The 13,471-nt window shown below is 43.2% G+C and overlaps 1 protein-coding gene across 1 annotated transcript in view; it reads left to right on the top strand.

Moving 5' to 3' along the window:
• The window catches only part of NAXE (NAD(P)HX epimerase), an 89,751-nt gene that overhangs the window by 35,212 nt on the left and 41,068 nt on the right, over positions 1 to 13,471 (top strand). Inside the window, exons 2-3 of the mRNA XM_085636913.1 lie at positions 7,221 to 7,329; positions 9,248 to 9,358. Coding sequence (XP_085493039.1) covers positions 7,221 to 7,329; positions 9,248 to 9,358 — 220 coding nt within the window. The remainder of the gene's footprint in view (positions 1 to 7,220; positions 7,330 to 9,247; positions 9,359 to 13,471) is intronic.

Here is a 13,471-nt window from a genome sequence, read left to right as displayed (position 1 = left end):
GCCTGGCCGAAGGCCTAGCTCTCTACTCCATCCTCGCTGCACCCTGCCTAAGGCTCAGTGGGCTAGATTCACACTTTGTTTGGGCCTGGTGCTTACTGATGGTAAAGTGATTTTTCATACCAATCAATTACACTATCTAGCAACACAGCATCAATAAATAACACGTAAGCAAACAAAACATTGCCTAACCATAAATAAGTCGTGGATGATGACACCAGTGATCAAAGATGTTATTTGTCACGTTATCTGTGATATCGTGTGTGTTCATGAAGAGTGTATTGGGAGCAAGTTATAGTGTGCTCAGCTAAACCTAACGGGCCAATGTATGTAGTTTTTTGTTATTTTTAAAACCGTAAATGTGTCTTTTTGATGCAATTTCTAGATTGTTTTTCTATACATAGTTGAATATCTCATAAGCAAAAGAAACCATGACTTGCCATTGACAACGGTTTTTCAGTGACTGTACAGAGGATACATAAGGTGTAATCATGCAGTATATTCAAATATGGCCATCAAGTGATTCTGATGACACAGTAATCCTTGAGGCAGTGGGCCAAGTAGTTTGTAATAGTCGCAAGAGACCCGCGATGAATGATTGGTGGTAGTGGCAGTGGCTGCTTGAGTGGTAGGTAGTATGATGAGTGACACAAGAACGTTTTTAATTTGACATTTTGTCTGCGCAGGCATTGCTGCTATTTCTACTTCAGGTTTACTAAGGCCATAGGCCCCGGCATGCAGTATTCAATGTGCATCCCCTCTTAATGCCTATAGTTACATGTTTCCTAGTGTGCCTGATGGTTTCTTGCAGCAAATGTTAACTTTTTATTTTTTAAATAGTTATTTTCATTATCTTTGCATGGTGTACTTGACGAATGCCACAATGGCCACCTTTTAAACAAGGGTAAAATTGAATGTGATTCAAGGCTGGTCATCCTCTTGGAGTGCACTGGTTGGCCTGTCATGCTTTGGGGGTCACTAGTAATTGCATGCGAGTGACCTTTGAGTTGCTATGCATGGGACTGGCTTTGGTGTTATGTTTGGTTGAGGTGATTTGATGTGTGGGTTTTATCCATGATAATGTATCCATCTTATGGTCTTGCCTTGACCACTTCCTGTCATGTTATGATATTGATGTCAAAGGGTAGGGTGGGGATCGACGGGTGGGATGGGGTATATGTGTCTGTGTGTGAGATAGAGAAACACCATTTTGCTGGTACTCCTAGCCATAAAAGTGGTCTTAAGATTGATTTTTCAATCACCTATTCTCTGGTTCCACAAGAATTGCCTGGTTTCGCAAGGGTCCATCTTGATGATTGCATCAGCCGCAAATACCCGTCTTGGTCGATGAAGCCCAGTGTGCTTTCATTTCTGGCAGACTTCAGGAACCCTGAATCTAGATATTTGAAAGACCTTTGCCATTTTAGTAAGACTTTAGCAGAGTGATGATATTGAAATGCATACCACAGATAAAAAAGAGAAATAGCTGAACAACATAGGTTGGAAAAAATTACTACAATGACTGGTTTCTGATTTCTTCATTTCCTGTAGGATATTCTGCCCCTGTTCACTCTTTATCAGTAACCTCTTCGTTGGTAAAATTAATGTGTAATGACAGTTATTACGTGATTATTTGTACCTATCTTTAATGGAGTCTAACCGCGGCTAATCTGGACGCATGACAGTTTGATTATGAAAGTAGCTCACTTAACTAATTTGAGCTAACCTTTTCAGGCTTAATCAGGAGAAGAATGTGCGTATAATACTTGGGATACAGTCTCTTGAATGGCGCAATTTAGTCATGTAAGGGTGTTTAATCATAAAAAAATTAACGGAACTGAAAAGAAGAGGAGAGAATCCAACCACGTAAGATTCTTTCATCTCTGTACAGTCTTTTAAGAGCTCGGTCTTACTGAGACACGTTCGAAGGTTAAAAAGCAATTCAAAGTCTATTGAAAAAACACAGTCCACACCAACTCGAAAACCATCGACAGTTGGACAAGAGCAACACCTCTTTACCTAGATTTATGTCTAATACCCGATGAGAGCTACACAGCTGTGATTATTTACAATATTCCTTGTATTCTGATTTGGCTATTGTAAAAGATATGAAATGTAGCTGGTGATCCGACCTCTGTCACAAAACTGTCTGTCAGCTCGAATCGCTAAATTTATGAATTAATTCTAAAAATGAAAAGAAAGAAAGAAATTGAAGCCGAGTAATTAAACACTTGCAATAGAAGCATGCACTCAACTCCATTAAAGTCCAATGGAAAACTCATTACAGAGATGTCTTCTGGTGCTTTTAGGAAAGGTGCAAAGTATGTTTGACAGGCCTGGCAGGGAATCTTTCTTCCCCTCGCTTACTCGCCCCTTGCTAGGAAAGTGCCAGGCCTCCGTCAAACTCTTATGTAACCAAGAAGCCATGAGCACACAGGGGAAATAGAGTAGTTGGTACCTGGCTGCACTCCAACTGCTCCCACCACCCGTCCTAACACACATGCTCTCCATCCAACAACATTCTCTAAAGTGCTGTCATCTGCAGTTACATCTATCCTTCAAGGAGCCAGGACACTGTGGGCCCCCATTACCAGTGGGGCAGAATTCAGGTGGATGGAGTTACTAGGGACGGCACACCTGAATCTGGGCATTACCAGTCAAAGTACCTGGAATGGCAAATATCATGTGAACCCGGGAACACTGGCTCATTTACCGAGAGTGGATTTGCTGTTCCGGTAACTTTACATCTGATATTTTCCACAGCTTTGAACAGGTATAAAAGACCTGTGAATGGTTTTACTGGATGCATCTTATAAAACTGGGCATTTGTAAACCTGCGCCTGGTTGTTTCGGCCCAATCAGAATTATCTGGCCAAGTGCCCTAATGATATGAGGGGAAGTATGACACATCCTGATAATCTAGCCAGTTTGTGACTTTGTGCATAGCTCTGAGAAAGCGCGGGGCTTGCATGCCACATTGGAGTGAAGCACATATTGGCTGAACATCCTCATTCCTATAACTGAACTTGTAACTATGGCAACAGAAAGAAAAAGAACAAGAATAAATTACTCTATTTTTTTTTACCAGTAATAACATTTGCTATTGTGGTAAAGGAAAGTTGTAGGAATCCTATCTTTATAGTATGGTTTTTACAATCAATGTTGTTTCTGGAATGACTCCTAACGAGGGCCTGTGGGGGTTGGAAGCGCACAGTCCCTGGTTTCTTGGGCTGTGTCAGTCCCTTGTATTTATCTGTTGACTACACCTGATTTCTAACATACCTAAGTGATGCTTGCTGTGTAGGGCACAGGGACAACCTCTCGCAGTCTGCAGGATAGGGGGCTGCTTTCGGGACTATGTGATCCTGATGGATCCGCACTCCATGAATCTGCCAAAGCATTCTTGAAGGACCAGGACACAATTTATGTAGGACCGTGTACTATCTTCAGAGCTTTTTAGGACGTATGTTTGATACATTGCGCTATAAAGTTAAGCTATTGACCCCATTTTAAAAAAATGTGGGAGTGATAAACCTGCACCTTAAATACTGGACTTTGTTGGCTATGGACATTAATAGGGGCTGCAACTGAAACACTTGAAGCTGCTTTTAGCTTCTAATCAAGGCCTGACTCGGTATCGGGCCCTATTTAATCTCCTCTCACTGTCTCCATCTTGCCTCTCCTTTTGCTTTATTTCCTCTCCTGCTCTGACATTCCCTCTGTCTTGCCGCCTCCTTTTCTCTTGCTCTCCCTCAGTGCTTTGAAGCTTTGTTACATCCTCCTGTCCACTATACAAGCAACAAATAAAATATAGCTTGAATCTGCATGTAAAGTCAAAATGCACTGGCTACCATGAATATTTAAGACCGTAGCTCTTGGGGAAAGCAATGAATGCAATGGCATTTGCTAGACCCTGATAGCATGTATGAGCGGAAAATGGACAGTGTAGGAAACTGGCTCTGTATATACTATACCAAAGTAAGGCATCGTGTGCACAGAGTCCAGTGGATCCCCAGAGGTATAGCAGAGGCTAAATTAAATAATCACTAACGGCTCTATTTGTGATAGTGTGGTCGAGTAGTTAGGCTTATCAGAGGGTGTGTTAAGCATTTATTATATTCACTCAGGCAAGAAATGATGGCACACACTCGGAGACAGAACCCAGACCAATTAGGTAAGTATAAAAAAGGTATACTTGTGTTTTATTTCTAGAACCAAGCCGAGCTTGTCACCGGTAGGTGAAATATATTTTAAATGCAAGGCTGTCCACAGAAATGCAATTGTGGATGAAATTGGCATTGTTACTGGTTTATATTTGCTTTAAAGACAGTTCAGAATACTTTAAATTACTTTTGGATTACTTTTGCGTTTCTCTTTAGTTACATCGACTACTCGGGGTGATATGCCTAGATCTCACACTGTGGATCCTACAAAACAGAGGTAAGTAAGACAATTTACGTTTTAAAGCACAGTTATTTTTGTTCCCTACAAAAAAGCAAGTCGACCCCTAGAACATTTCAGAGGAAAAACCACAACATGGGTTCCTATGAAGAAAAATAATATTATCGGGTTGCAGGTAAGTAAACAACTTGAAATGTTGGGTGTCTGGGGTTAGAATCAAGGTTCCTTAGGGTTCAAGGAGGTACTCGAGTTGCACCACCAGCGGCACTAGGGCAGCTGGGTACAGAGTGCAGAGGCCCAATGTTAGCCAATGGGGCTAGGGGGGCCTTCAGTTTGGGGCTGCTCACAGGCAGGCCACTCGGTTCTGGGAGCAACCTCCTGGGTTTAAGATCAACACTGCAGGGAAAACAATCAGCACAGGAGCTACACCACCAGCGGCACGGGCGAGGCCAAAAGCATGCCAAGGAGACGTCAGGAGCCCTGTAGATTCCAATGGAGATCACCGGTTCGGAAGAAAGGCTGCAGGCTCAGACAAGGTGGTTTCCTGAGGGCAACCTCCAGCAAGAGAGGTAAGTTGGGTTTCTGGGGGGATGCCTGCACACAGTTGGTTGGGACACCCAAGGCCGTGAGGGGTTGAGTGCAGGGGTGTCTTTAGGTGTCGGGTCTTCTTACTAGTTCTGGGCGTGTTCGGGGGACCCCTCAGGTTGAGGCTGCAGGCGTCAGGTAGAAGATTGAGGCAGGTCAGGGATCACTGTATCCCAATTCAGGATCGCTTGGGAGACCTCCTTGTGGTGTTGGGCCACTCGAACTCGGGCTGTGGGTGTCAGGTGCAGAGTGGTACAAAACTGCAGAGCCGTCTGGATCCGGGGTCTGTGTTGGAGTCTTTGGTTGAGGAAATCTGTTGCTCACGGGAGACAGATTCTCTTTGGTGAAAGCAGCTCAGGTTCTCCGGCTTCTGGATGGCTGGTGGCTCCTGGACACGCTGGGGTTTCGCTTGTTGCAGGTCGAAGTCAGGACAAGCCGGTAGGGCTGGGGCCACAGCAGTTGTTGTCCTCTTCCTCCTCCTTCAGCACAGCTCTTCTGTCCTCCTTTTTTCTTTTTCTGAAGTTTGCAGAGACAAGGTTCAAGGTCGCCCCTATATACTAAATTTAGGGGCGCTATAGGGGTGTGCTTGTTGGGACCAATAGGTACCTTCCTTGGGGTGAATACACCCCCTATTATGCAAATCCTCCAGTGGGAAGGGGGCATGAGCCTCTCTCTGACTGTCTGTGTCCCCATATCTTCTAGATGGAGGGGACTGAGATGTGGACTTCACCTCGCCTCCTGCACCTGAGGGGGGGGGTTGGCAAAGGTGGTTACAACTCCCTTCCTAACTTGGTTTGCCCGTCGATTCTCCTGCCCAAAGTGAGGGTCAGAACCGGTGGGACCAGTTGCTGGGGACAACAAAAGGCAGGGTCAGCTAACAACTGAGGCAGGCCTTTGAAGCTTCCCCTTCGTGGACCCAGCCCATCCTGGGGGAGGAGGCATGACACCTCTACCCAGTATGGACTTTGTTTCTGGACCCAGAGAGTGGATCCCCTCTTTTCAGAGGTCCAGAAACCTGTCTAGTGGTGGCAAATGGCGGGTAGCCATTTAGGAACCACAGCAGTGCTGGTCGTTTTTCAGGAGGCATCTCTAAGATGCCCTCTGAGTGCAATTTTACATGAAAGCCCACACTGGCATCAGTATGGGTTTAATATGCTTAGAGGTTTGTTACCAAACTTTGCATGTTTCATTAAAGCCATTATGGAGCTGTGGAGTTAATAATGAGCAACTCCCAGACCATATACTCTTTATGGCTTAACTTCACTTACAAGGTCTAAGAATGGACTTGGAAATTGTAGGGGTACAGTGCTCATGCAACTGTACCTCATCTGTGGTCTAGTGCACCCTGCTAGAGGGATGTCTTACAAAGGCCACAGGCAGTGGGTTGCAGGTATGGCACACAGTGATGTGTGCCATGTCGTCTCTTCACTTTTCTCTGCACCAAGACACTCCGCCTGCAATGATAGTGTGTGGGTGTTAAAGTGCAGGGCCTCTAACTGTGGCACAATAGGTGATGCAGCCCTTAGACGCCTTTCCTGGTCCCAGTGCCCTTGGTACCCATGGTACCTTTTACAAGGGGTTTACCTGTGGCCAGAGATATGCCAATTATAGGTACAAATGTACTGTTTTGGTAAAGAACACAGCCCCTGGGAACCTGATTGGCGGGGACCTAGGGCACATCAAGTCAAAGTGCATCAGAAATCTGGAGAGAAAAAAAGTGGGGGGGGGGGGCTTACTACAACTGAACCCACTTTCCTACAGACGGTACCTGAAGCACCGAAAGTTGCATCATATCTGTGCCTCATATGTTATGTTACTGTATTCAAGTCTAAAATAGTTCTTAAAAGGCCCGATTATTGCCTTTGAGCAGCTAGACTTTTAATAAATGGGGATGCATAAAGATTAAAATGTTTAATTAAAAGATTTATATTCTTGGCTGAAAAATGCATAAGCTCAGGAAATAAAAGAAAAAAATGAAAACGTTCAAGCAGCTCCCAAACATGAACAAATGAGTTGCTATAGGTTGTTGTTTCAAGGTAATGTGGGCTTTTGTTCCCAAATCTTAGGTTCAAACATTTTGTCAGTAAAGAACTACCATTCGCAAAGCACAGATGAATGAAATTGACAAATACCTCCATGCCATTCTCTCTCAGATTGTGAGTTTGTGGGAATTATGTATTGGCTGTTCAGTGGTGCCAAGGGGCATTCAAGTGATTATCTAACATTGTCTTCACCAGTCAAGAAGAGGCTCAAGCAGTAGATGAGGAGCTCTTCAACGATTACAAATTTAGTGTGGACCAACTGATGGAGCTGGCAGGTCTCAGCTGTGCCACTGCTATTGCCAAGGTATGCTGTGGATTACATGTAATGTGTTTTTTTAATTTCTCTTTTTGTATTTCCCAAGAGCAAGAAATATTACATAATAAAAACTGAATATTCACATTCTGTTCATTCAAGGCTCCCAGTTTTCCGTTTTCGCAGACTTTTACAGATAAATGGAGACAGAAAACAATCCATGTTCCTGTCTGTATTTATTTAAAAATATGGAAAAATGCAGAAAATAGTTTTTTTTTTGTATGATTCTCACTACTGTCAATAGCTGTGCAGATAGGCAAGTATGGAAGAAAAAGGATTTCCTAATAAAGCTTAAATAACTGCAGCAGTACAGCTATTAGTTTCATGCAACAACAGAACAATAACCACTAGATCTCTCTTTTTTAAACAAGCATTGCCAAAGCAAAAGGGTTTATCTTGTAACTGACAATGCAAGCCAAGCCCACAAGCTTAGGCTTTTGTTTGAAATGCACGGTCAGCCCAACTAATTACCTTTTTTAATATACTTGACCCCACAAAAAAACCAAGAGTTTATAAAACATGCAAAATCTTGTGTTTTTAAGTTGTAAGGGCTCAAATACAAAACTAAGACAGAAAACGCAGCACATTAGCGTGTAGGACCATGAATCAGTTGCTGTGATCAGATTCATCATAGAGGAGCTGAGAATGACTAAGAGTGCAAGCAACAGCTCCAGAGTGTATAAAGGGGAAAGTAAGAAAGCATAGAAAAGTTTGTGAAATATTATTAGGTGCCTTAATCTATGTACCTCCCTGATATCCATCAGTGTCTCAGCTCAATCCACCTCTTCAAATGTTCTCCAAATTCTCTCCATTTAACCATTAAGTAGCCCAACCTATCTGCTGTAATAATCGATTTACATCAAATTCAGACAGAAGTTGTGCAAAAGATTTCAAATCATTCTGACCTTCATATGTCACTGAGTTTGAATATGACTTGGTTACATTTTACAAATCACACAAGTTTGTGTGAGTGTATTGGGGCCCATGTGAGAAGTGTTTTGTTGGCGTGGTATATGGCAGGGACTGCTAAAAGCATGTTGCCGCAAGTCAGTTGAACCATCTACACATGAGTGTAGGAAAAAGTGTTAAAAGAGACGAAGTGATGCATATGGATACCTATCTCCGTTTACTGATCTGTATCAAAAAATGTACCCGCATTGAAAGTTGCATGTAGGTACTTGCCCAGACGTGGCGCATGCTACCTTTGAAGGTGCAGTTCCCAACCAACTATAGAATATGCTTTTGAGTCTACCCACGTGTGAGCAACCGCTAGATATGGGCATTATGGGATCAGCCACAGTAAATGCTCAGGAGAGTCCATCCTGGAGCTGTGGGAGCAACCCACAGGGCCTTATTCTAGTAAGGATAGTATATACTGTCGTGGGTCTGTCGTGGAGTAACAGAGAAGCAACCATTCAGTGATCAGAATAGTGTACCACAGGGTGTCTACAGGAGTAGCAGGGAGGAACACATATTAATTGACTTTATACACTTAGCCACAATACGTATCTTAGCAGTCCACTCAGTGAAGGAGGGAGACAACCCACAAAATAGGTTATTGAACAACCAGCCATTGTATCTGAATGGTGGAGGAGGGAAACCTATTGGAAAGGGCATTGTACAATCTGCCGTAATAATGGTATGAGGGTTAGTCCAGGAGTGTCAGATGAGTACTCCAAGGGATAGTCAAGCACCACACATAGATTGGTTAGTGAGTCGACCCAAAAGTGCTCATGGTGCAACCCTATGAAATCACACACCACTTAGAAAAATGAAAATTTTATCGTAAGTAGTATCGATGGATTAGAATTTGTACAACTTCAAAAATTCAGATCGTAGTGCTTGATACATTCCTTCTATTCTCTTTGTCATCACTTTCCTTACAAACCTAATTCTGTTTTCCTCACAGGCATATCCTGCTACTGCATTCACCAACAACCTGGCAACTGTCCTGGTTATATGTGGCCCTGGAAACAATGGCGGTGATGGCCTGGTCTGTGCTAGACATCTGAAAATGTTTGTAAGTGTGTTTTTTACATCATGAATGTAGAAGACCAATTGGTGCTATACATATAACTGAGCTAAGGACCTAATTCAGTGTTCTTAGGTAACAGAATATCTTCCAATTTGTAGAGGAAGTAAGTTATCCTCCGTTGAGTAATGAAAATGTATCAGGAGGAATTACCTCTGGTCTAGCTCTTTGACGGAGGCAATTCTGCCATTGGATTCTCCATCATTGTCAAGGATTGAACATTGCAAAGGTCTCTTACGCCCGAAGCCGATCCGGACTGGCTACCGGGCTTTCCTTAATAAATAATGCAAAACAAATGTTTAAAAAAGTACGATTTAGAGCTATTTGTATCGCATTGTTCATTTAGAAGAGCCGGCAGCTCCCCAGCAACAAAATCAGCCCCTCAGCAGTGAACCTAGACCCCACCCTAGCAAAAAATGCCCAGTAGCCAGTCTGGCCCTGGTCCAAAGAAAGGGCGACTCTACACAGTAACCATGGTGCCTTTCTGCACTTCTCCAGTATTGGATCTTTCATACGTTCACATGCTTGAATCATTCCCCATCGTCGAAGTTGGAGTCCCACGGTACCATAGTAGAGCAGTATATAATAGTATCATAGGCTATAATGGCAATGCAAAGTCACTTTAATAGCCTATCTATGTCCTTTTTTTTTTTTTATTTAAAGGACCAAACGTGAACTATAACCAATCAGGTGATAGCACCCTCAAGAACACTCCAGGCAGAGGCTGAATCCCTCAGATTTTCTACTGCATGTCATGTGAAGGGAGTCTCTTTGAGCTCTGCTCAGTTGTTTCCTCTGTAACTCAACTTTTCTACACCTGCAATGTCTGATTCTTCAAAAAAGGCCTCTTAAGATCCTGCAAGTCCTGTGGGAAGAAAAGGATGCATGTGGATGGTCCATACGAAGACTCTCTCTATTGCCTCTACTCTACACATCAGGTAAAGGAGTGCAATATCTGTGGCACCTTTTCTTCTAAAACATTAAGAGACAGAGCGGGAAGGCTACTTTTGTGGCTACAGAAGTCTAAATCCCACTCTCAGGAAGACAGCGATTTGTCTGACAGACCCCACAAAGGGCGAAAATCGTCTCACCATGGGGCTTCTGTGGGGAGTAGAAAGGCCTTGAAGACACTCCATATTGACCCGGACATATCACAAACCAACAGCAAAAAATAACCTCCTTACATTTTCTAGCTTTCATCCACGTCCGTTACGGGAGAATCTACCGTACGGACAGTTCTTACGGATCAGGCGTAACTGTAGTAAGCTGTCTGACTTCCGTACGCAGTCTCGGGAACTCTCAGAAAAACTCCAACAGAGAGGCTATCCCGAAAAGATTGTAACAACTAGTTGTAAGAGGGCCAGAAATCAACCACGTGAGAATCTATTGTGTGATTATCCCAAACAATCACAGAATGCCCCACTTACCTGTGTGACAACTTATAATGTCGCCTCCAATGCCATTTCTAAGTCCATCAAGAAACATTGGCGCATTTTGGAGAGCAACAATATTAAGTGGGAAAAACCTCTATTTGCGTACAAAAAAGCTACCAGTCTAAAAGACTCCCTTGTCCACACGAGACCACGGAATTCCAATGTTGCCACTGATAGGTCTGTCCTTAGTGCTTGGGGCCTACCACCGGTCTTTGGACATTTCCCTTGCGGGTCATGTAGTGTCTGCTATCTCACTGCATCTACCAAAACCTTAACTTTGGAAGCAGGAAAAATTTGGACGCAAAGGAGCCATACCAATTGCAATACTGCTGATGTGGTATATCTGATTACCTGCCCTTGCGACTTAAGATATGTGGGAATGACGACACGAAAAGTGAAGTTACGAATTGGCGAACACCGAAGTAACATCCGATGCAAGAAGAGTACCACTAAACTCACTGAACATTTTTTACGTCATAACCATACTGTGGACGATCTGCACTGGACTGTGATTGAACAGGCAAATCCATCGATTTTGTTCGAGAAAGAACAACGTTGGATTTACCGTCTTTCTACACATGTATCTGGTCTTAATGATAATATCCCTTGGGGCTCTGTTTTAAGACCCAAATGAATAGCCCTGCCAGTTAAGTTTAGGCATATTCCACCATTGAGCTTAATGATGATTCTTGCATACATATGACCCTTGACTCTTTAGTCGCCGACTGGACCATCAAACAAATGGGCACTAATTAATTCCAGCCTAATTAGGGTCTAGTTTCCAATTTTAAAACTTTACATGATTCGTCTTGTTCACGATGTGCGAGATCGATTACTTATTAAAGATATATTCTGAGTCAATTTCCCTAGTCTGTGATTACGATGTATTTGTTCATCAGTCTGTCGACGCATAAAGTTTTAACTTTCTCAATTTTGAAACACTCAGCGCTCTAGTCTTTCCTTGAGTCTGTTGTCTGTTTCTCTCACTCTCACACAAACCGGATTTCCGGTTAATGGAGAGATCTCGCCTATTTCTACCGCGAGGAACTTACCAAACGCTGACTCCAGGCGAGGTGGTTTCATTTAGGTGTACGCGCCAGGCAGGTGACTTGGAAGATGTAAGTACCAAGGATGGGCTCTTTCCTTATTCTTCCGGCCCGCCGCGCTAACTTACGGGATGGACCGATTTGGGTTTCGGGCTATTTATATCTATATCTTTCCCGTTTATCCCTAACAGTTGTCCTGTAGTCCCGCCACCCACTGTCCGCCTAAGGAGCACAGCACTGCTTTTTTACATGTGAGTGCCGTATTTTTTCATTTGGTTACCTGTGCCTAGTTTTGCAATTTACTGGTTTTGTTTATCTTGTAATACTCATCGGCCATTGTATCGATTGGAGTATTTTCCCTAAATAGGGTATATATGCATTTAGCATGTTTTCAAGTATTCTCAACATTAGAATATAGTCAGTGGGCATGACATATCCGAATTAACTTCCTGTCCCACGTTTAACATTGACTTCAATCTGTTGTGTATATAAAGTACCACATAATTAAGAGGCATTGATTGATGTGTTGCACTTTATGTGATTACTCCCATACAGGCATCCTTTCGAGAGTACGGAAGGGACGCAACTGAAACCGTGAGTGTATCGGTTCCCAAAAACACCTGAGGTTAGGGTGGGCTTTAGTAAGCCTATACCGCCCTGGTGCATCTCTGGTTAGGTCCTGATGAAAGCTTGGTAAATTAGACACATTAAGCTGAAACATGTCGACCACGATGACCACTACTGGATGTTCCTGACTCATTAATAGTCAAGAGTATACATCCGCCACTGTTTTTAACGGTCTAAGCCCCATCCTAATTAAATTGATTGTTGGATGGATCTTGACATTTTAACCATTTATTTTCACTTTCACTTACACTGATTCTGACGAATTTTTTTAGTCTTTCTCTGTTGCTCCGCCTTAAACATAGCGTCGTAGCACACTGGTGGTACACAAGGTACCTCCAGCAGAACCCCATGATGAAGCATGTCATCAACTATGTTGATGAGTGAGGGTTCACTAATCACTTCAGATTGACTTACATTTATAGTTTGTATTATTCAGACTTATACGTTCTGTTTTCATTACACTCTTTTGTTGTTTTCATATGATTGATTTAGGGGGACTAAGAGTGTGTCTTGACCCTCTCTCTCTTGTTGTTCGAAATTATTCTAGGCAGCGCACAGCTGCGAGAGTCTAACCGAATCCAGTTTTGCTGTTTCTTTGGCACAACCATGGAAAATACTGGCCTCACATACACAGATGCAGAGGTAGACGCACTACTTGCGGACTCCTCTCTTTTTGCTGATTCGTCGATAGCGCAGACCATATCACAGACTAATGAGTGGGATAAATTGACGGAATTAAAACGTAATCGTATCCGCACAATTCTCCACGGGACCATACTCACTGAGTATTTACGCAATAATGTGGCGCCAAAAGGACTATTGGTAACTAATGCCCCCCGAATCTTTCTGGAAGATCCAGCTTTTAGGAGAGATTGGGCACAGATCGCGTGGCACTGCACGCGCGACTGGCTTGTCCTTATTATTAAAACAGCGCTACGCCTCTCTGAGGCTTTAATGGTGGAAATCCAATTATCTGAAACACACTTTCGCACTAC

The sequence above is a fragment of the Triturus cristatus genome, chromosome 12 (assembly GCF_964204655.1).
Source record: "Triturus cristatus chromosome 12, aTriCri1.1, whole genome shotgun sequence".
NCBI classification, from domain to species: Eukaryota; Metazoa; Chordata; class Amphibia; order Caudata; family Salamandridae; genus Triturus; species Triturus cristatus.
Note: the sequence above shows the minus strand (reverse complement) of the source record. Positions and strands in the feature narration are given on the sequence as shown.